We start from the raw sequence: 24,331 nt of genomic DNA on the forward strand, positions 1-24,331 counted from the left end.
TCTCATCACATCATGTCAAGGGCACATACTAACAACATAACTTATCAATGTTGTTATTGATTTAAGGAACTGACTTTTACCTCAATTTGTTTAATGCCTAATCCAGAACCATCTATAGGAGAGCACTTATTCACTGTCTTGATGATATCTGGATTGGGCTCTTCAGTAGGGGGAAGAGCTTGAAGAAATAACCAACAAAACTGAAAAATTCCCCCTGGGTGAAGAGTGGAGAGAGGATTGATTTTCAAGCTTCAGCCCTGTTACTTATTAGATGTATGACTTTGCGCAAGTCACTTCGACATCTGTAAAATGGTATAATGGTACCAAATCGTTCTTTTAAGCATCTGATTAAACAATGTATGTGAATGTGTTTTGTACAATAGTATTATAATTTTACATGCCAGAATTCCATATAAAAATGAAGACACTTCTCAAAAGATGTTACCCTTCAGTTAACATCACTTAATTGATTAATTTTCAACTGCTGGCTAAGCAAAGCAAGGCCAATATGAAGTTGAGAAAAGAATAGGTAGACCCATGATAGTGAATCCCACTTTTGCCTTCATCCCTTTTGCCAAAGTCTGCTTGTCCTTTGAGACTGGAGGGGATTTCTTAGATCTTATGAAGCCAGACCAAAGGGCTCAAGTTTGATGTGAACTAAATGTCAATAATTTTGGTGTAGTTGTTTTTTCGGTATCTATGAGAGAAGTCATTACTCTTTGAAGGTGCAATAATTCTCCCAGGCCATTCTAGGCCTTTTAGGCAAGTAACTTTAATTCTGAAATGGACAGGAAGCATAGAATAATTATTCAAAGACGACAAGTCTCCCTGATTCAAAATCCTACCACTCTTATTTGAATGAAAATAGGAGAAGTGTTTGCGTTTAGGGGTTTTGCTCATGGAAGTTCTTGAACCTGAAGTCTGAAAATAAAGCAACTCCATTTTCTCCTTGAACAAGATAGAGCCAATAACTTTTTACACTTTCACGCAAGGACAAAGGAAATAGGCTAAATAAATAAATAAATAAAAAGAGGTGGGGGCTTTTTCTGCATCACTGAACGTACGCATTCATTGAGGGCAGCTTCTTGACTTTCTTTCTTTCTTTGGAAGCCCAGCTCAAGGCAAAGCAGCATAAGAACAGGGGGCACACATTTTTTAAGTTCTCTCCGTTCGTGAAAGCAGTAACCTTGGAAACCAGGCTGGCATCACCCCCTTTTAGTCATAAAGTTTAGTTTCTCTGGCTTTTCTCCGTAATGTTTGGAGCACCGCTATTTTACCGTCTTTGGGGGGGGGGATAGGTTGTTGTTTTCTCTCCACATCTTTAGCACAAGCGAGAAAATCGTCTACTGAAGCAAGTACAAAATCTTTCTAGTCGCCCTTTCTGCCCGCAGCTCACCTACATAGATAGTAGTCGCGGCCTCGGCTGTCCTCAAAAACAAAAACTCGGGAAATAGGCACGCCCTGCACCTTGGGTCAAGGGAATTGTGCAGGTAAAAGCAAAATGGTACAGGAGCGTACCCTGACCGCCAAAATCAACAAAAACCCTTTTCCTGACAGAGATAACCCTCGCGAGATAAGGCTGCAAAGAGCGAGAGAAGCCCACTGTCTCGCGAGAAGAGGGGGCGACGGCGGAAACTAGGAAATGGCCCCCTTGGCGACCCGGACCCAGCCAATGGGCGGGGCCAGAGTTAAATCCACCCTCTTCCGGCTCATTTCCCCGCCCCCTAACCCTGAAGTGTTGGGCCCGGGGTGCGGGCATCTGGGTTTTCCTGGTTTCGCCCAGCTGGTGCAGGGTAGTGTTCAAAGCCTCGGAACGCACTTTGGCCAGATTTGAGGAGGGGGGGCGGGGAGGGGCCTGCGGCTTGCGGCCCCGCCCCCTTCTCCGGCTCGCCGGCTGGCGAATCGGCCCTGCTCCTCCTTCAGCCGGCCCTGGGGCCGCGTACCCCAGGCAACCCAGCAGCCGCGGCCTGAGTGTCTGCTCGCAGGTGTCGGCGTCGAAGCCCCGGACACAGCCTGGTTCGGCCCCATGGTGGGTTTCGGGGCCAACCGGCGGGCCGGCCGCCTGCCCTCCCTCGTGTTGGTGGTTCTGCTGGTGGTGATCGCGGTCCTTGCCTTCAACTACTGGAGCATCTCCTCCCGCCACGTCCTGCTTCAGGAGGAGGTGGCCGAGCTGCAGAGCCAGGTCCAGCGCACCGAGGTGGCCCGCGGGCGCCTGGAGAAGCGCAATTCGGACCTCCTGCTGTTGGTGGACTCGCACAAGAAACAGATTGACCAGAAAGAGGCTGACTACGGCCGCCTTAGCAGCCGGCTGCAGGCCAGGGAGGGCCTGGGGAAAAGATGCGAGGATGACAAGGTAAGGACGAGCCTTCTCCCCTCAACTCCCACAGTTTTTCTCAGCTCCTTGGTGTGGGGGTATTAGCCCGGTCGTGGCTGCCTTATGCCTTCCAGAATTGTAGCCTTGGAGGCTCCCCTTAGCGCTAACAACCCTATTTCTATCAGACTTTTCCCGGTTTATCACCGCCACTTTCTCATGTCCCTGCCAGACGAAACTGGCTGTAAGTTCTGGTTCTCAAGAGTGGCCTGTGTGTGGATGCCTCCTTTTCTCCAAGCTCAGCTGCTGAGCTGGCAGTAGTAATCATCTGGCCTATGTGGCCGGCCGCCTTACGCTTACAGAGATACACAAATCTGGAGACTGCCAGGTTTGGTATGAGTATTGTTGCCTTATCCTTTATTCCATGCTCACTGATCATTATTCATTTCTTTATTTAAAGAATGGGGCCTTCTCTAACTCCTCCACCTTATGGTGGTCACTATATATTTTTTAAACAGTCTAACTTTTCTTAAATCTTTATAGGCTATGATTAAGCAGTTAAATAATCAGATATGCTGCCTTTTTTGTGATCAAAATGTTATGAAAGAGGGGTTCTAGAGCCATATATGAGCCACACTTGTGACTTGAACATAGTTAATCCAAAATTATGTACTCAATTTCAGTTGTTAATGAAATTAGCCAAAAAGGTAGAATCTAAAAATATATTCTAAGCAACAGAATCACATGTCATTGTCCTCAGAGATCTTGAAAGGAAATAAAAATGAAATTTTGTATGCTTAAGTAGCTATTAGGGTTGGTGTTTTATGAGGGGGAAGGCCTTACAAAGTTTAAATTTAAAAAGTTTAAAGCTAGACTGTAAGTAGCCCTGCCACTGAATAGTCTTTGTTCTCACTCCTGGGAACCATAATATTAATTTATGACCTATGCAACTTCTGTTAATATACCAGAGTTGTGAAAATTTCTGGATGGATTAAGTAGAGGCCTTTCTTTCTGGACCCTTCTTTGATAATCTTCACATTGTTTTTTGTGTTCCAATTATACATTTGTATTTTGTACATCAAACTTATTTATAGTAAATCATTGTAAATTAAAATCTCCTGAGCTCTCAACTTCCTTATTGTCATCATTCTCTACCTTATTTCTTATTTCATGAAGATTGAGGCCCTCAGGTAAGTGTTTTTCTATAACCTACACCTTTACCATAACATAGACAGCTTCTGAAAGGAGCAGCAGATCAGCAAATTTATAAACATACTATATACTGAACTCTGTAGACTGAAAAATTCTCCAGGTGGAAAAGGCAGAAATCCATGAAATTCTGAAGAATTAAAATGAGGTCTTCAGACTTGGAATGGTTAGGCATTACTATTCAGATTCTCTGAAATCTGAAAAGAAAGGTGTCTTCTATTAATTTATACTCTGGATTTCATTTCTTCCATCTACTGGACTGTAATTATCAGTTTCTTTCAGTAGGTTTTCACTTTTACCTTCAACCAAGTGTAGGTGTTTCCTGTTCTAAAATTTTTTTTATTCATTACTCCCTTCTCCCAGTCAACCGATGTCTTTTTTTACTTTCACTGCTAAACTCCAGTTATTGGTGGTCTATAAATGCTTCATCTATTTCCTTTTTCATCTCCATTCTAATCTTTTTCTTTTCTGTATACCATCCTTCTTTCCTCCTCTTTTCTGATGTTACTCTCTTGAAGATCACAAGTGACAGTCTTCCTGGTCAAATCCAAAAAAATTTTTAATTCTCATTCTATTTAATCTCTGAGTAATTGATTGTCTCTAGCTTTCTGGAAACGATCTCCTTTTTTACTTCTGTATCATTGAACTCTCCAGTTTTGCTCTTACCTTATTCATTATATTCTTTGCTGGATTTTTTTTTTTTCCTCCTTCCAACTGCCTAATAACAATAGACTTTACTCTTGGGCCTTTGCTTAACCCTTTAGAGCAGTATTTCTCAAAGTGGTGTTAAACAGAATACTGTCCTAGGAATTGTTCATAAATGGTCAGGGGAAAAAAGGAAAACCTCTTTTATTGGAGGGAAATGTTAAATAATATAAGTAGTATATCCTCCTATTGGAGTTCCTAATGCCTGCTAGCATGTAAAGGCTCTGAGAAATGTATTAGTAAAGAAGTCTATTTAATTTTGTTTAACCTAGTATCTATCAGCCTACTTGTTACCATGGTACAGAAGAATGTAGCAAAGCACACTAGTTTGCGAAATGTTGCCCAGGTATCTTAACTATTGTTTGGCTAATGTTCTATGCATCTGGCTTAGAAATCTATTATCTCTCATTTGTATGTCAGTTTCATATTTTGAACTAGTACACCATCTTTGTTGGAGTGCTTGTGAGTGTTTGTTCTTGGGGTTAATGAGGAGGCTTTGAGTTTCTAATAGAAAGGGTTGTCTTGGTCTAGATGAGCTGTAGATGAAACTTGTCTTTCAGAGGTGTTTCCTTTATTCCTGCTACTCCTTCAATAGCTGAGAGGAGGGATTTATTTTTTGTAAATGACCTAAAATCCCTCTGGGTGGTGGTAGTGTTGGAGAAAGGAGGAGTAAATTTGACAATTAGAAGGGTCTTCCATTTTAAAAAGACTCAGTTTAATGTTTATGTTAACGTAGCCTCTTTAGAATAAAGGCTCTGCCTTTCAGGGTTTTTACCTGTAGCAGACACTGGTGGTGGCCCCCTCAATAGTCATTAATACCCCCTGTTTTATTTGGTATATATCCTTCCTTGTGACTCCGGGCTAAGTCCTGATTGGTCTAAACTGATTATGGTAATTTCATTATTCCCAGGGATTAGTTTAGGAAGGGGCTGGCTAGAGTGAGTTGAGGGAAAGTTTCCTTGCTCCTTAAAAGAGTCGTTACTTGCACCTCTGTGATACTCTTACCCAAATCAAAAATCTCCACTGTAATCATAAGAAAGCATCAAACAAACTCATAGTCAGTAAAATTCTACAAAATACCTGACCAGTACTCTTCAAAAGAGTCACACTTAAAAGAGATGGTCTCTCCTGCCAAATGTTGCTTCTTCATGTGATACCTGAAATCGAGGCAACCAGAGTGCCAGGAGAGTTTAGCTAAGAAATGTCTGAGGCACTGAAGATGACAGAGTAGGATGTTACAATAGAATATTGGCACTTGTTATGTAAGATTAAAAAAAAGTTTCCTTGTTGTTTAAGCCATTAAAGTTGAGATTTCCCTAGATGCAGCCTAAGATGTCCGATTAACAGTGTCATTGTCATGGTAGTGTCTGAAGTGTAGGTTAAATCTTACTTGTCCACAGGGCAATGTGGGCAGTAACCTCAAATCTGCATATGGTTTTGAGGCTTTTCAAGGATCTTTGTCTTAAGTGTCAACAGTGGTGTTTGGATGCTTGGCTAGGGTACTTCCTTCACAGTCTTTTGGAGACCAGGATTTTATGGCAGCATCACCCTTCCGTACTCCATAGATGCTCCCGCACCAAAAAAAATCCCTTTGCCCTGATGAGCTAGCTGCCTTAGGTAGGTGTGCGCAGGGGGGTTTGGCAAAGCAGTCCTTTCTCAGGCTACCTTTTTAAAAAAATAAAGTGTTATATTGAACATTTTAGATCTATGGAATTATTGCAAAGATAGTACAGAGAGTTTCCTCATACCCTACACCTAGTTTCTCCTATTATTCACATCTTACATTAATATGGTACATTTGTCATAATTAATGTCTTGTAAGGACACCAGTCATTATTGGATTAGGGTCCCACTCTAATGTCCTTGATACATTATTATTAATTGAAGTCCATATGTTATTCAGATTTTCTCAGTTTTTCACTAATGCCTTTTTTCTGTTCCAGAATCCCAACCAGGGTACCACGTTTTATTTAGTTGTCATATCTCTTTAGGCATCTTTTAGTTGTGACCATTTTTCAAACTTTCTTTGTTTTTGATGATCTTGACAGTTTTGAGGATTATTGGTTAAGTATTTAATAGAATGTTCCTTAATTGAGGTTTGTTTTTTGCTTTACTCATGATTAGATTCAGGTTATGGTTTTGGAGAAAGAACACAGAGGTAAAGTCCCATTCTCATCACATCATATCAAGGGTGTATCTCTCAAAATGACTTATCATTAGATGTTAACCTTGATCACCTGACTTGCAGTAGTGTTTGTCAGGTTTCTTCCCTGTAAAGTTACTCCTTTTTTCTCCTTTTCCATCCTGTACTCTCTGGAAGGAAGTTACTGTGCGCAGCCAACATTGAATGAGTTGGGAGTTACTATCTCCTTAAGGGCAGAGTATCTACATAAATTATTTGTAATTTTTCTGTAAGGACCTTTGTCTCTTCTTTCTAATTTATTAATAAATTAATCATTTATTAATATTTATTATCATTTACTTATATCACTGTGGACTCATGGATATTTATTTTATACTTTAGGTTATTATCCAGTGCTACTGTATTTATTTTGTTGCTCAAATTGTTCTAACTTTGGCCATTGTGAGCTCTTTCAGTTGCCTCCTATATCCTTTGGACATAATACCCCATCATTGTGACACACCCTTTCCTTTCTGACACTACCAGATGCTCCTGGATTATTTTGTATACTTCCTGCCCTTCCTGGTTCCCTTCATTGGGATATGGTATTAGAGATCAAGATCTAGGTGCTAGGTGTACTCATTGCTACTGTCAGGCTGTCTTTGGAAATCTAGGAATCCCTGCTCAATAGGAATTAGAAAGGTGATATTGGACATATTCCAATTTATTATTCTATCTTGCCATTTTCAGTCTGTTACCTGGCCTTTTAGAACACAGAAATTCTTTAAGGGAGCTTGAAATTGTCCAGGGAATTGAGAAACAAGCTCCGCTTCTTTGGGATTCCCCCCCACATTTGCCTTATTTTTTTGTCTTCCTCCCTAAAGGTTTTCAGCCTTGAGGGGTATATTAGTTTGCTAGGGCTGCCATATAAAATACCACAGACTGGTTGGCTAGAAATGACAGAAATATATGTTCTGATGGTTCTGGAGTCTAGAAATCCAAGGTTGAAGTCCCAGCAGTTCTTCTGGATCCTCTCTCCTTGGCTCACAGATGGCCACCACCTTGCTGCTTTGTCATCACATGGTTGTCCCTCTGTGCCCCCACATCCTTGGTGTCTATTCTAATAAGGATATCAGTCATATTGGATTAGGGTCCCACACTAATGACCTCATTTTAACTTAATCATCTCTTTAAAGACATTATTTCCAAATAGGTTACATTCTGAGGTACTGGGGTTTGAGACTTCAGTATATGGGTTTTGGGGGAACACAGTTCAGCCCATAACAAGGGGGATCTGTGACACACACATTGCTTTTTCTTTCCTCTTTCTGTCAGAAAGGCTCTTCTATTTCCTGAATGTAGGTTATTTCTCTTATCCTAGCTTGAATTCTTACCTGTATCTTATACTAAAGTTATATAGTCCAGGTGGGCCAAGTCAAGCTCTCAATAAATAAAAAGAGCTGTTAGAATGTGAAAACAGTCCTTCCCAAAATTGTTGTTTCATTACAAATGCAAAAAAAAAAAAAAAGTCAGTTTTGAGGTCTGAAGCTGAACAATAAATGACGTCTTTTTCCCTTTAACAACCATAATCCTCCCTGAGGCAGTATATACCTTTGTTTGAATAGGGAAAAGATCATGTGCCAAGAAAGGAGAATGGGGAACATATTACTTTTTTTTTCCCCAAAAAAAATCCTCATTGTGTGTGTGTGTGTCTGTGTGTGTGTCTACAACACTCATACACATACCAAATAAGCATATGTAAGATCCCTGGCACATATTAGATATTCTTTACCATGGGCTCAAATCCTGACTCTGCCATTTAATATGTGTAGAACCTTTGGCAAAATCACTTAACGTCTCTGTATCTTGGTTCCTCATCTAAAATAAGGACAGTAATAGTTACCCCTCTCATTCTTGTGAAGTTTAAATGACTAAGTTCATTTAAATGTTTGGAATAATGCCTACCACATATTTAAAAAAAAAGAGAATGTTTAATAAGTGTTGCAAGAGCTTTTATTATTCCACAACTACTTCCTTATTTCTGTCCTCCCTTCTCTCTACCCGCTTAAGATCTGTCCTAGCTCTAGCCAACCTGCCTCACCTTTCCTCCTGGTTGTCTGACTCCAACCCCTGTCCCCTTTCCTGGTCCACTTCTAATTAGGCTTAGTTGACTCCTCCCTTATTTGCCTCAGCTAACTCCCTGGAGCCTGGCTGTCCCTCTGTAATTTGATAATCAGCCTCCTATAATTCTAGTATGCTGCACGTGAAAATTCCCGCTTTTCCCTCTGCTTCCCCATACGGGTTATGGGGTCACGTTCCCCACAACATGACCAAACTCTAGCTGTCATTTAATTGCTAATTTAAATTATTCATATACCATATAAAACTTATATCTCCTCCCTAAACTATATCCCTTTCCTACCTTCTTGGTCCCTCTAATGCTTGTGCAACTATTATTAAGACTGAGTTAGAAGTTTTGGTGTCATCTTTGATTCCTTCAGCATCTCATATTCACTGATTCAACACGCAGAGGAGCTACTTGATCAAATCGAGTTAAAAATTGGTTATGACATACGAATGACCAATAGGCACATGAAAAATGCTCACTATCACTAATTATCAGAGAAATGCAAATCAAAACTGCAATGAGGTATCACCTCACACTAGTCAGAATAGCCATCATTCAAAAATCCTTAGATGAAAAATGCTGGAGAGGGTGGGGAGAAAAGGGAACCCTCTTGCACTGTTGGTGGGAATGCAGTTTGGTGCAGCCATTGTGGAGAACAATATGGAGACTCCTCAAAAGACTAGGAATAGACATACCATATGACCTAGCAATCCCCCACCTGGGCATATATCCAGAAGGAACCCTAATTCAAAAAGACACCTGTACCCTATTGTTCATAGGAGCACTATTTACAATAGCCAAGACATGGAAACAACCTAAATGTCCATCGACAGGTGACTGAATAAAGAAGATGTGGTATATTTATAGAATGGAATACTATTCAGCCATAAAAATGACAACATAATGCCATTTTCAGGAACATGGATGTCCCTGGAGAATATCATTCTAAGTAAAGTAAGACAGAAAGAGAAAGAAAAAATATCATGATATCACTCATATGTGGAATCTAAAAAATAAAAAAAGAAAAGAAAAAAGAAGAGGACAAATGAGTTTAATATGAAACAGCAACAGACTCACAGACGTAGAATACAAACTTGTGGTTGCCAGCGGGGAGGTGGGTGGGAAGGGACAGTGTGGGAGTTCGAGATTGGTAGATACTGACCGGTACATATAGAATAGATAAACAAGTTTATGCTGTATAGCATAGGGAAATATATATAAGATCTTGTGGTAGCTCACAGCGAAAAAAAATGTGACAATGAATATATGTATATTCATGTATGACTGAAAATTTGTGCTGTATGCCAGAAATTGACACAGTATTGTAAACTGATTATAAGTCAATAATAATTTAAAAAAAAAAACCAAAAAAACTGGCTGCAGTATAGAGAATTGATTGGAAAGGAAGCAGGAGCTTTCTCACTAGTCTCCTTACCAGGACTCTATTTCTCTCAGTTAGTTCTCCCCCTTAAGCAAACCTGATCTTCCTCAAACCTTACTTTCAGAGTAGTTCTATCACTCAATGTGTCCAATCAGAATTCTGCTGCCTGATCTTTAGAATCTTCCATGGAGTGGCTCCAACTACTTTGTCTCAAACTATCTCCTGACCCAAACTGTGTTCCTGCCTTTCTGGGTCGTGTTAATTCCTGTTTCTGAACCTTTGTTTCTGTTATTTGACCCTCAGCCTCTTGCCTCTTTTCTGTTTCTCTGTTACACCAGTCTTTTGGTCTGTCTACCATGAAGCCCTCTGGGACTTCTGACTTGACGCATGCTTTTTCTTCTTTGTACACAATTAACATTTATTGTTTGAGTAACACTAATTTATTTGGTTTTTCATTTTTCACTAATAGCTTCTTACTAACTTTGTTAATGCTTGTTAACTTTGTCTTATCAACAAAATTTTAAGTTCCTTGAGGAAGGACTGCATTTTAAAAATTTTCCAATAAACTCTTGATAGTCCTTAGTGCTGATACAAAGTGCTGCGGGTTACTGGATTAGGGTGGACCTAATTTTTTTGTGTCCTTATAAGAAGAGGAAATTTGGATACACAGAGACACAGGGAAGAAAGCCATGTGGAGATGGAGGCCTTGACTAGAGTGATGCACTTATAAGCCAAGAAATGCCAAGATTGTCAGCAACCACTAGAAGCTAAGAAGCAAGGAAAGATCCTTCTCTCAGGCCTTCAAATAGAAAGTATGGCCCTACAGACAATCTAATTTTGGACTTTTGGCCCCCAGAATTGTAAGAGGATAAAGTTTGGTTGTTTTAGTCACTGAGTTTGTGGTACTTTGTTATAACAGGTCTAGGAAACTAAATATAAGAGTCAATAAAAACTCCAGCAGAGTTTTGTTTTGGTTTTTTTTTTGGTGGAAACTTACAAGCTGATTCTAAAATGTATGTGAAAATGCAAATAACCTAGAATAGCCGGAACAATTTTACAAAAGAACAAAGTTGGAGAACTTACACTCCCTGATTTCTATATTTATTGTAAAGATACAGTAATCAAGACAGCGTGGAATTATTTTAAAAAATAGGCATATAAATCACTGGAACCAAATAGAGTGCAGAAATAGACCCACAGATATATGGTCAACTAATTTTGGCAGAAATGCCAAGGCAATTTAATGGGGAAAGGAAAGTCTTTTCAACAAAAGAGGTTAAAGTGACTAGATATCTTTACAGCAGCGTGGTGGGTAGTCGTGTTTTATATGTTGTGCTGCCTCACAACATATATAAAATTAACTTGAAATGAATCATGGATCTAAATGTAAAAGGTGAAACTATAAATCTTCTAGAAGACAGCACAGGAGAAAATATTTGTGACTTTGGATAGGCATGGATTTTTGAGGGCATGAAAAGCGTGAACCATAAAGAAAAAGACTGATTAATTGGATTATAAAATTAAAACCTTTGCTCCTCAAAAGGCACTATTTTAAAAAAGAAAGAAAAAGCAAGGCATGGATACATTTATCTGACAGAAGAACTATATCAGGACCCAGCCCACCAACCAGCAAGCCAACACCAGCCCCCAAACACCCATAGCCCCAGCCCTGCCTACCAGCAGGCCAGCACCAGCTCCAAGACCCCCAGAATCATAACCTGAGAGCCCTGCACTGCCCACCAGTGAGCTGGCACTAGCCCCAGGACCCCTTGGGCCCCAAATCCACCCACCAGCAGGCTGATACCAGCTCCAAGACACCTTGGACCCCTCAGCCAGCTGCCCCAAGATACAGCCCCACTCACGAGTGAGCCAGCACCAGCTTTGGGACACCGAGATCCTGCAGTGAGCCACGTTGGGAACTGACCTCACCCATCAGTGTGCTAACACTAGCCCCAGGACCTCAGGAACCTCAGCCAGTAGTCTTGCAACCCAGCCTTACCAACCAGTGGCCAGCAGCCTCTGTACAAGGCAAGGGCTGGTAAGCAACAGGACTAGGGGCCAGCCACACCTACCATACTGCCCACAGTAGTCTGACCACCACAGCAATAGGACCCACATAAAGCACATAGGGGCACCTTTCAAGCATATAGCTCTAGTGACCAGAGTGGACTGTGCTGCTGGGGTGCATAGGATGTCTTCAAAAGACCACTTTTCCAAGGTTGGGAAAGAAAACCAACCTACCAGACACTTAGAAATAAAAATAGCAAATTAGGCAAAATGAGGCAACAGGGATATCTTCCAAATGAAGGAACAAGATAATATCCCAGAAGAGCTAAGTGAAGTGGAGATAGGCAATCTACCCAATAGAGAGTTTAAGGTAATGATAGTAAAGAGGTTCAAAGAACTCACTAGAAGATTGGATAAGCCAAGTGAGAAGTTAGAAATTTTTAACAAAGAATTAGAAAATATAGGGGGGAGGGTATAGCTCAAGTGGTAGAGCACATACTTAGCATGCAGGAGGTCCTGGGTTCAATCCTCAGTACATCCTCCAAAAAAGATAAATAAACCTAGTTACCTCCCCCTACCAAAATAAAATAATTAAATAATACAGTGATAAATAGAACATAAAGCTATTAGAAAATATAAAGAACCAAACAGAGATGAAGAATACAATAACTTAAATGAAAAGTACACTAGAAGGAATCAGCAGTAGATTAGATGATACAGAGGACTGGATCAGTGAAGTGGAATACAGAGAAGTGGAAATCACTGAAGCTAAGAGAAAAAAGAAAAAGAGTAAGAACAGTTTAAGAGACCTCTGAGACAACATCAAGCATACAGTGGGTACCAGAGAGAGAGAAAGGGGCAGAGAATGTAATTGAAGACATAGCTGAAAAACTTCCCTAATCTGGGAAAAGAAACAGACATCCAGGTCCAGGAAGCACAGAGAGTCCCAAAGAGGACCACACCAAGACACATAATTAAAATGGCAAAAATTAAAGATAAAGTATATTAAAAGCAGCAAGGGAAAAGCAACAAGTTATGCACAAGGGAACTCCCATAAGGCTATTAGCTGACTTTTCAGCAGAAACTCTGCAGACCAGAAGGGAGTGGTATATTTAAAGTAATAAAATGGAAAAACCTAAAGCCAAGAATACTCTACCCGGCAAGGCAGATTTGATTCAGATTTGATGAAGAGATCAAAAGCTTTACAGCTAAGCAGAAGCTTTAAAGAGTTCAGCACTACCTAACTAGCTTTACAAAAAATGTTAAAGGGATTTCTCTAAGTGAAAAAGAAAAGGCCACAACTAGAAACATGAAAATTAGAAAAGGAAAAAAATCTCATTACAAAGGCAAATATACTACAAAGGTAGTAAATCAGCCACGTATAAAGCTAGTAGAAAGGTTAAAAGATAAAAGTTGTAAAATAGTATATATCTATAATAAGTAGGTAAGGGATACGCAAAACAAAAATATGTAAAATATATCAGAAACAGTAAATGTTGGGGGTGGGGAGTAAAAATGCAGGATTGTTAAAATATGTTTGAACTTACGAGATCAGCAACTTAAAATAATGTCTATGTTGATATAGATTGCTATGTACAGTGTGGAGAATATAGTAACTAAATATGTATTATCTTTGTATGATGACGTATCATAACTAGACTTTTTGTGGTGATCATTTTGAAATGCATAGAAATGCCAAGTCACTATGTTGTGTAACAGGAACTAATATATTGTTGTAGGTCAGTTATACTTCAAAAACAAGCCAAAAAACTCATAGTAAAAGGGATCAGATTTGTGGTTACCAGAGGCAGGGGGAGAAGAAATTGAAATAAGGTGGTCAAAAGGTCAAAACAAATTTCTAGTTATAATATAAATAAGTACTAGGGATGTGATGTACAACATGATAAATATAATTAACACTGCTGTATGTTATATATGAAAGTTATTAGGAGAGTGAATCCTAAGAATTCTCATCAGAGGAAGAAAAATTTTTTTCTACTTCTTTCATTTTGTATCTGTATGAAATGATGGATGCTCACTAAACTTATTGTGATAATTATTTCATGATGTATGTAAGTCAAATCATGCTATACACCTTAAACTTATGCAGTATTGTATGTCAGTTGTATCTCAATAAAACTGGAAGAAAAATTAGAATATATAAAAACCCTTAAGACAACTCAATAAAGGACAACTCAGTTTTTGAAAATGAGGAAAAAATTTGAACAGACATTTCATCAAAGATTTATGAATAGCAAATAAGCACGTGAAAAGATGCTCAATAAAATTAGTCATCAAGAAATGCAAATTAAAGCCACAGTGAGACACCATTACACATCCATTAAAATGACTAATAGAAAAAGACTGACAACACCAAGTGTTAGTGTGGATGTAGATCAGCTACAACTGTCATACACTGCTGGTGGGAGTATAAAATGGTGAATCCACTTTGGAAAACCGCTTAGCAACTCCTTATAAAGTTAAATATATCTTTAAAGTTAAATATTTATATTATAAATATGACCCAGCCATTGCATTGCTAGATATTTGCCTAAGATAAATGAAAACATATGGCCACACAAAGACTTATACACAAATATCTGTAGTAGCTATATTCACAAAACCCCAAAAATGGAAAAACCCAAATGTTCATCAGCAGGTGAATGGATATACAAAATGTGATAAATCCATGCAGCAGAATATTATTCAGCAATAAAAAGGAATGCGTTACTGATACACTCAACAGCATAGATGAATCTCAAAACCATTATTCTGAGTGAAAGAAGCCCAATATAAGAGTACATACTTATGATTCCACTTATATAGTTGTCTAGACAAAGCAAACTAATCCTTAATAATACAAAACAGAACAATTGTTGCTTGAGGCCAGAAGAGGAGGGAGGGAAGACAAAAGGACAAGAGGAAACTTTGAAGGAGTGGTAAAAATGTTATATCTGGATTGTCATGGTGATTACACAGATGTATAAAGTTATCAAAAGTCATCAAATTGCAAAGTTTAAATAGATGCAGTATATTTTATGTAAATTATACAACTAGGTTGTTAAAAAGTAAAAATAAAACATGCAGTAGAAATGAGGGAAAGCCAATCAATGGCTTCCTATTGCCCTTAACATAGCTCGCAAATATTTTGGCAGTCTGACTTCAGCCTTGCAGTCCAGCATCAAATATTATCATTCTCCCTTTAGCTTCCTCTACTCCACATACTGAAATTTTAGATCCTCAAACTTTCCATGCTTTTCCCTATTCTGTGCTTTGAAACTACAGTGCTCTACATTCGGAACCCTCTTCTCATCTCTCCCAAGCTTCTTATTCCTACAAACCTCTCACTCATTCCTCACTTATTCCTTACCTCACTAGAACCTAATCTTTTTTAGGACTCAACTAATACTCTCTTTCTCAGAAATGTCTTCCCTAAGCCCTTAAATGAGGTTAAGACCTCCTCTAATATTCCCTGCTCAATTGTAAACCCTGTACATACACTGTATCTGTCTCTTGGTCACTGCTGTATCCATATCATGTAGCATAGGCACTGACCCAAAATAGAAACTCAAAGATATCTGATGAATAAAGAAATGAAATTGAGGTTAAAAATGGAAGCACGGGGTATATAAACGTTGAGTGGGAGAGGGATCAGATGAGAGAAAATGGGTGTTACTGAAGCTAAGGGAGTTTTAAGGAGGGACAGGAGAGATCAACAGTACAAAGTGCTAAAGATAGTCAAATTTAAGAGTGAAAAATGTTAGTGGGTTAGGCCTTTGTTAATCATCAAATGAGAAAATGTTTCACCCCAAGTTGAATTTAAATTAGATGTGTAGGTTTGAAGTTGTAAAACAAAAGTAAATCATTTTATATTAAATAGAAAAGGCTTCCTGGAGATAAGTTTTGAAGTTGTCCTTAGGGGAAGTACATAATTTGGCAGAGAAGGAGAATCTGACATAGAAGGCAACAAATCAAAAGCTCTGAGGCAACATTGTTCAAAAGGAGCTACTTGGCCAGGAGAAAAAAAAAAAAAAGGCAAGAAAGTTAGATAAAGTTAGTTAGGAATCAGAAAGAGAAACTTGAAGCACTGTGAGGAACTGAAATTCCTGCATGCCTCGCCTGTGTCTGGAGGGACACCTAGACTTTCAGTCAAAGGCAATGTTAATTCTCTTCCAAGGAAGAAACTGAAATACGGAAATAGGTCCTCATTCATAAAAAATAGTTCTTGATTAATGAAACCACAGTTCAACAAGTACTCCCTATTGCTTCAGAGGACATATACCACTTTGCCACATTACAAGAATTGTTTCTTTTCCTCTATGGAGTTGGGTGGAAGGAAGTTCCTTGAATGTTCTTTTGGCTTTTCTCTGCATAACTAAATCCTAACAAATATTTTTCAAGAATCAATTAGTTTTATAAGTTCCATGAAACCTCCTGAGATTCTCTGACCCTTATCCTTATCATGGGAGCAGGAAAAAGTGGAGAAATAGGAAAATAAGAAAGGAAGACCAAAAAAAAAAAAAGTAGGGACATGTTTCTGATATCTTTTTAGTACAGAGTATATAATGTGATCAATATATTTTTGTCAATTTAATTAATATGTTAGAGTTTTTAATACAAGACCAAATTTCTTTGAGATTAGCTATGCCAATGTACCCAGGAAAGAAAAGAACTATTAAATATCAAACTCCGTACTGGACAGGATTTTATATATTTTCATTAATCCTCATTTTATGGTTGAAGAAACAGGGTTACGTGAGAGAATGGCAAAATTCTAAACTCAGGTCTGTTTGATTCCAGAAGCCCTTGCTTTTTCCAGTAAACTATATTACCTCACAGTATGTATCTATATCTATATCTGTACAGCTTTAAAATATTAAAAAAATAAAATAAAATTATATATTATTATATAAGAGCAGTTATCTTACCAACAAATCAAATAAATTTTGAGTATTCACTATGTGTGTTAGTTTCCTGGGTCTGCTGTAACAAAGCACTATAAACTGGATAGCTTAAAACAAGAGAAATTTATTATCTCACAGTTTTGGAGAGTAGAAGTCAACAATTAAGGTGTTGGCAGGACTGTGCTCCTACTGGACCCTCTAGGGGAAGATTCATATAGCTTCTAATAACCTGAAGAATCCTTACCTTATGGCAGCATAAATTCAGTCTCTGTCTCCATCTTCCATGGTTGTCTTCCCAATATGTCTGTGTGTTTTTGTCTCTATGCATGGCATTCTCCTCCCTAATTTTGTTTTCTCTTATAAGGATACCAGTCATATTGGACTAAGGTCTAGACTAATCCAGTATGACTTCATTTTAATTTGATTATATCTGCAGTGACACTATTTTCCAAATAAGGTCACATTCACAGTAATACTAGAGGGTTAAAACTTAAAACATATCTTTCAGGAGATACCCATAATAAGTCTATAAATCAATTTGGAGTGAACAGAATCTTAACAATAAATTGAATATTCCAATTCATGAACATGGTGTATATATTTTTTAGGTCTTCTTTAAATTCTTGCAGCAACATTTTATTATTTTCAGTGTTCAAGACTCACACATATTTTATTACACTTATCCCCAAGTATTTTCATGTATTTGATGCTATCAAAAATGGAATCATATATTTTATTCCATTTTCCGCTTGTTCTTTGCAGGTGTATAGAAATGCTATTAATTTTTATATATTGATCATTTTCCTGCCCTAGAACTTATTATTTCTAGCACTAATGGAATCTAAGGAATTTTAAGGAATCTACAAAAAAGCCATTAGAGCTCATTAGTAGTAGCTTTTTTTGTAGATTCTTTAAAATTACTTCTGGACAAGATCACGTCATCTGCAAATAAAGGCAGTTTTTCCCCCTTTCCAATTGGATGCTTTTATTTTATTTTTCCTTGCCTTATTGCACTGGCTAGGAACTCCAGTACAATGTTAATTAGAAGTGGTGAGATTGGATATCCTTGCAGAGAGAATATTTAATAAAACTTGACACCCATTCATGATAAAAACTCTCAGCAAAATAATAATAGAAGGAAACTTCGTATTCAAAGATATCTCTCAAAACTCCACAACTAACATTTCATTTAATGGCAGAAGAGGAAATGCTTTCTCCTAAGATCAGCAACATTAAAGGGTTTTAAGTAGAGGAGTCGCTTATCAAGTTGAGCTTAAAACACTGCTGTGGCTACAGAATAGAGAATTTTTTTTTTAGAATAGACTTTATTTTTTTAGAGCAGTTTCAGGTTTACAGCAGAATTGAACAGAAAATACAGAATTCCCACATAACCCTCCCCACTCACACAAGTATACTCCCCTACCCTTAACATCTCTCATCAGTGTGGCATATTTGGTACAATCAACGAACCAACATGGACACATTATTATTAACCAAATTCTATAGTTTACATTAGGGTTCACTCTTAATGTTGTACATTATATGGGCTTTGGCAAATGCATAATGACATGTAGCCCCCACTATAGTATCATACAGAATAATTTCATTGCTCTAAAAATCCCTTGTGTTCCATGTGTTCATCCCTCCCTCCCTCCCTCTCCCCAAACCCCTGGAAACCATGATCTTTTTATTGTTTCTAAAGCTGTGCCTTTTCCAGAATGTCATTTGGTTGGAATCGTATAGTTTGTAGCCTTTTCAGACTGGCTTCTTTAATTTAGTAGTATGTCTTGTAAGTTTCTTTCATGTCTTTCATGGCTCATTTTTTTTTTTTACTGTGCACATATTTTTAAATTTACATATATGTACTGTTCATTGTTTCTAAGAATGTTTACAGTGTTAGCTTTTTAAACTTACATAGTTATCAAAAGAATAATGCCAACCACAAAATAAAAATTAATTCAAAAAGATACATACACCTTGCTATTAACAGCAACATTATTTATAATTGCCAAGATATGGAAGCATCCTAAGTGTGCATCAACAGTTGAGCAGGTAATGAAGAAGCAGCATACATATATGTAATGGAATACAACTCACTGATAAAAAAGAATACTTTATCATTTGCAGCCCTTCATTCACTTTTTTTTTTTTCACTTCAAAAACCAGAATTTTATAACTGGCAGAGACTACAGAATAGAGAATTGATTGGAGGAGAGAAAAAGTAGTTGTAGGGAAGATGATTAAAAGGTTTTTATTTAAAAATACCTTTTAGTAGTACAGGTGAGAGATAATGGAGTCTTCAACTAAGCACCGTATAATTCTTAACCTAGGCAATACCAGCCTCAGGAGACGCTTTTGTTAGTCCTGATGACTGGGGAGTGTTAATGCATAGAGCCAGGAATGCTAGATGTTCTGTATTGCAGAAGAGGGTCCCAACAATGAAGAACTGTCCTGCTTCAAATGCCAGTTGCACCTTAATGGAGAAACACTGGGTCATTAAGTCACAGAAATGGAAAGAAATAGAATTATCAGGATTTTGTGATACATTTAATGTGAGATGGGGAGGCAAAGCTGAATCCCTTGATACTGGTTTGTGTAACCCAGTTGATAGTGGTGCTAGAAGTTAGTGTGAGAATAGTGCAATTTTAGGTAAGTCAGGTTTGAGGAATCTATGAAATATCTAGTAGGCAGTTGGGAATACACTTCTGGAACTCAGTAGAAAGGGCAAGCTAGAAACAGATTTAAGTCTCTTATGGTTGTTGAAGTCTAGGAATGACCTAGGTTATAGAGTGAAATGATAAATATGTAAGACAGAGCCTTGCAGCATATAAGGGTATAGTAGAGGAGGAGCAGGTTTAAATGACTGAGAAAGAGTAGCCAGAGAGAGAGGAAGAAAAGCTGGATACTGTGGTGGCATGTAGACCAAGGGAAAAGAGTTTTGAAGAGTCATTAGTGTTAATTGCTAGAATTATTTGCTTATAATTATCTCTCCATAACTAGATTGTGAGCCAGATAGAGCTGTACGTTTTGTTCATCTTTGTATTCCCACAGTTCTTGGCATAACATTTCTTAGTAAATGTTTAAGATTCTTGAGGCAGAGTCCATATTTCTTAATCTGCGTATGTTTTAAGTACCTGGCTCATACGCAGTTAATAAATAATTGTTGAGTGAATAACCATGTCTGTACATTTATATTGTATCTATTTTTTCATGTCTTCCAACTTTATGTTGTGAATTTCTTGACTATAAAAATCTGGTCTAAATTTTGTAAACACTTAGATTTTTGGTACTATGCCCTGTGTGTGGACTCAGTAAATATTTGATGATTGATTCAGCAATTTGCACTGGTTCTTAATTAAAGCGTGCATAAATATGTGCCGAGGCTTCCACAGATACTATCCACGCATCTGATTGCACTACTTTTCTGGAAGACGTGATCAAAATATTCTAATGTAAAGCCACTCGTTGTCAGCTCATTATCGTTCTGACATACATAAAATATATCTTTTCTTTGATAGTACATCTAGATTAGTATTTTGTTCATTTAGAAACTTAAAAATATTTTTTCTGGTTCAATTTAGCATTTATATGAAAAGAAAATCTTAGGATTAGTTAATGGGAGCATAATGAAAAAAACTGAGTTTTCTTATATACTGCATATCATCAGGGACTTGTTTCATAAACTGAAACTAACTTAAAATAAATTCACAGGTGGTAAAATAAAGTAAATGTTTTTTCCTGATATAGTGCTTTATGATTTTTCAAAGCACATTATATACTAAGTCATTTACTTGGGAAAGTTGAGTATCTATCATGTGCTAGGCACTAGGGATAGAAAGATAAAATTCAATACTTGTCCTCATGGAACTTGATCTTATGGGGGAGACACCCATAGGGAAATAATGCATGGTGCATGATTAAATGCCACAGTAGAACTGTTCACAAAGGAGTTTCAATGTATAAAGGAACAATTGATTAACTGCTTCAGGAGGTCATCTTCAGTGAATCTTAATGGATAAAGAATAATTTACCAAACTTAGAGGTAAGGACAGAATGAACACAAATGAAGCCAAGAAATCTTGAAAGTATGTTGTACCTTCACAAGTCAAGCAGTTCAATAGGAGAGTGGAATGCAAGGTACATGTTGGTGAGAACAAAGGGAATTTATGGCTGCAGATAAACCTATTTAGGGCCAGACTCTTTATTATTTTTTTTATTGTGGTAAAATATATATAATATAACATTTACTATTTTAACCATTTTGAAGTTTGCAATTTAGGGGCACTGAGTACATTCACAATGTTGTGCAGCCACCACACTATTTCTAGAACTTTGACACCATCCCAAACAAAAACTCTGTACCCATTAAGCAATAATTGTCCCCCTCTCCCAGGCTCTGGTAACCTATATTCTACTTTTTGTCTCTGAATTTGTCTATTCTGGATACTTCATATAAGTGGAATCATACCACATTTGTCCTTTGTCTATGGCTTATTTCACTTGGCATAATGTTTTCAAGGTTTATCCATGTTGTAGCATGTGTCAGAACTTCATTCCTCTTTATGACTGAGTAATATTCTCTTATATGTATATACTACATTCTGTTTGTCCATTCTTCTGTTGATGAAGACTTGAGTTGTTTCCACCTTTTAGCTATTGTGAATAATACTCCTTTGAACATTGGTATGAAAGTCTCTGAATTTCTGTTTTCTGTTCTTTGGAGTATATACCTAGAAGTGGAAATGCTGGTCATTTGGTAATTCTATGTTTAAGTTTTTGAGAAACTACCAAAGTGTTTTCCATAGTGCCTGCACCATTTCCCATCAGCAAGGCACAGTGTAGATTCTAGTTTCTCCATATCCTTGTCAACACATGTTATATTCCTTTTTTAAAAAATTTTAATGATAGCTTTCTTCATGGTATCCCATCGTGGTTTTGATTTGCATTTCTCTGATGACTAATGATGTTAAATATTTTTCCTGTGCTTCTTGGCCATTTTTATCTTTGGAGAAATGTCTGTTCAAGTCCTTTGCTCATTTTTGAAGTAGATTGTTTTTGGTTGAGTTATAGTTCTATATGTAGTCTAGATATTAAATCCTTATCAGATCTATGATTCGCAAGTATTTTCTCTCCATCAGTTGTCTTTTCACTCTGTTAATAGTGTCCTTTGATGCATAAAAGTTTTGAATTTTGATAAAATCCAATTTTTTAATTCTTCCTTTTGTTGCCAGTACTTTTTATGTCATATTTAAGAAACCATTACCAAATAGAAGGTTACAAAGAGTTCCCCCTTATGTTTTCTTCTAAGAGTTTTACAGTTTTAGCTATTGAATTTAGGTTTTTGATCCTTTTGAGTTAATTTTTCTGTATGGTGCTAGGTAAGGGTCCAGCTTCAGTCTTTTGCATGTGGTTATCCAGTTATTTCAACAGCATTTGTTCAAGAGACTTTTCTTCCCCCATTGAATGGTCTTAACATCCTTGTAGAAAAATCCATTGACCATATATATGAGGATTTATTTCTGGGCTTTCTAGGGCCAGACTCTTAGAAGCCTTATATGCCATACTAAGGAGTTAGATTTCACACTCATGGCCATGGAGAACAATATAATCAAATTTGTATTTTGAAGAGATAATTATGGGTGTAGTATGGAGAATAGTTGTAGAGAAAAGAAATTGAAGTCAAGATTAGTTAGGAAATATGTTACTGCAGAAGTTTAGGCAAGAACTATGGGCCTGTTGTTGTGCAGCAAATCCCTAGAACTTTTTTGTCTTGCGAAATTGAAATGCTGTACCCACTGAACAAAACTCTCCTTTTCCCCTCTTCCAGCCCCTGGCTGAAAATGAATTTTTTTTTTTTTTTGATTTGAGAAAAAAATTTAGTATAAAAACTCTTACAGTGGCATAAAATTAAATCATGTTTAATTGCACATATATCAAATCCTTAACAGAGCAAAATTATATTAAATTAGAGCCTTTAGAAAATCGAGGGCATGTACTCACTCTAGGTGCTGAGAGCTGAAGTGAGCTCTTGTAGAATTATTTCTGGAAAAATGAGTGTCAGAAGACCAAGGACTGATACTGCCATGAAATTTTTTATTTGAAAGTAATGAATATGATCAGTTGAGGTAACTTTCACGGAAAGTGAGCTGAAACCCAATTTTGGCCTTCTGCTAAGTAGAAGGATTATTGTTGAAAGTAAATTCCTCTGGTAGCCTAGCTGGGAACAGCTTAAATGCATTCCTCTTAAATCCACTCTAATCAGGCTTTTGCCGCTGCCACACCACCAGTATCGTTTGCAACATACCAGTAATTTCAGGGTTACTAAATCTGCTTGTTAATTCTCAGTCATCATCTTACTTCACCTGTGAGCAGCATTTGATAAGTTGATTACTGCCTCCCTCTCCTCCTCGAAACATGTTCTTCATTCAGGAAATCTAGCTTTCCTTCTGCCTCACTAACCATTCCTTCTCGTTCTCCTTTTCTGGTTCCTACTCAAACAGAATGCTCCAAGGCTTAGTCCTCCGACCTCTTCTTCATCTACACTCAGTCCTTTGGAGAGCTCCTTCTGACACCTCTTTAAATATCACCTATGAACTGTTGATTTCCAAATTTGTATCTCTTGTCCAGACTGTCCCCTTGAGTTCTAGGCTTGATACTCAACTCCTTACACATCATTTCCTCTTGGATGGCAAGTATGGTTTTGGACTTAAGCCAAACCCCTCTTCCTACCCCTACCCCAGAACTTCTACTCAGTCTTCCCCAATTCTCAGTTAATGGCAACTCCTTCCTTTCATTTTCTCAAGCCAGACACTTTGGAGTCGTTTTTGACTCCTTCTTTCTCACCCCTACGTCCAGCTTAGCAGATCCTGTTAGCTCAGCTTCTCTTGAACAGAAAATTGTCTTTGTTCACATCTGCATTTTCTCTTCCTGTTCCTAATATCTCAGCATCTTTCTACCTAGCACTGTGCTCTTGGCTTCCTTGATGCTAGACTCTCCTGTTTTTTTCCTCTCAATTCTTAATGTTCTTTACTCGCTTTACTTCTGTTCATCATTAAGTGTTATGGTTCATAGTTTTCTGTCTGAGATCCTCTTCTCATCCTACTCTCTTCCTAAGCAATCATACTCACTCAGAAAACTTCATTTAGGCTGATGACTCCAAAATGTGTATCTTTTATCCAGACCTCTCTCCTGTTTCTTCTATATTGCTGTATTTCTAGGCCTTCTACAACAGTGTCTTTCACTTCATAGGTGTTCGATAAATGTTTTCCTTATGACTGGCTGAGAGAATGAATGACAAAAACAAACTTTAGTGATTCTTTGTGATTCTTCTTAACAGACCAAAACCAAATACTTTGTATCCCCAGGCCTGCACATAGTGGATATTCAGTAAATGCTTTATAAATGACTTATCCAATAAAAATGAAAGAGTGAATAAAAAAAACCTTTGTAGTGATTCATTATAGCCAACCAATACCAAAGGCCTTGCTAATTCTCTTTAAAAATGTAACTGAGTATAGATTAAACCAAAACTTTCTTCAAGAGAGACTAATTCTTTAACAGATCA

At 37.6% G+C, this 24,331-nt stretch overlaps 1 protein-coding gene across 2 annotated transcripts in view; it reads left to right on the forward strand.

The window, feature by feature from the left end:
- The first annotated feature begins 1,714 nt into the window (after positions 1–1,714).
- GOLM2 (golgi membrane protein 2) overlaps positions 1,715–24,331 on the forward strand; it is a 92,967-nt gene continuing 70,350 nt past the window's right edge. For both annotated transcript variants that reach the window (XM_074366030.1, XM_074366031.1), the window contains exon 1: positions 1,715–2,353. In XM_074366030.1, the coding sequence (XP_074222131.1) occupies positions 2,027–2,353 (327 nt within the window). In that variant the 5' untranslated portion in view covers positions 1,715–2,026. The remainder of the gene's footprint in view (positions 2,354–24,331) is intronic.

The sequence above is a fragment of the Camelus bactrianus genome, chromosome 6 (assembly GCF_048773025.1).
Source record: "Camelus bactrianus isolate YW-2024 breed Bactrian camel chromosome 6, ASM4877302v1, whole genome shotgun sequence".
In the NCBI taxonomy this organism is placed as follows: Eukaryota; Metazoa; Chordata; class Mammalia; order Artiodactyla; family Camelidae; genus Camelus; species Camelus bactrianus.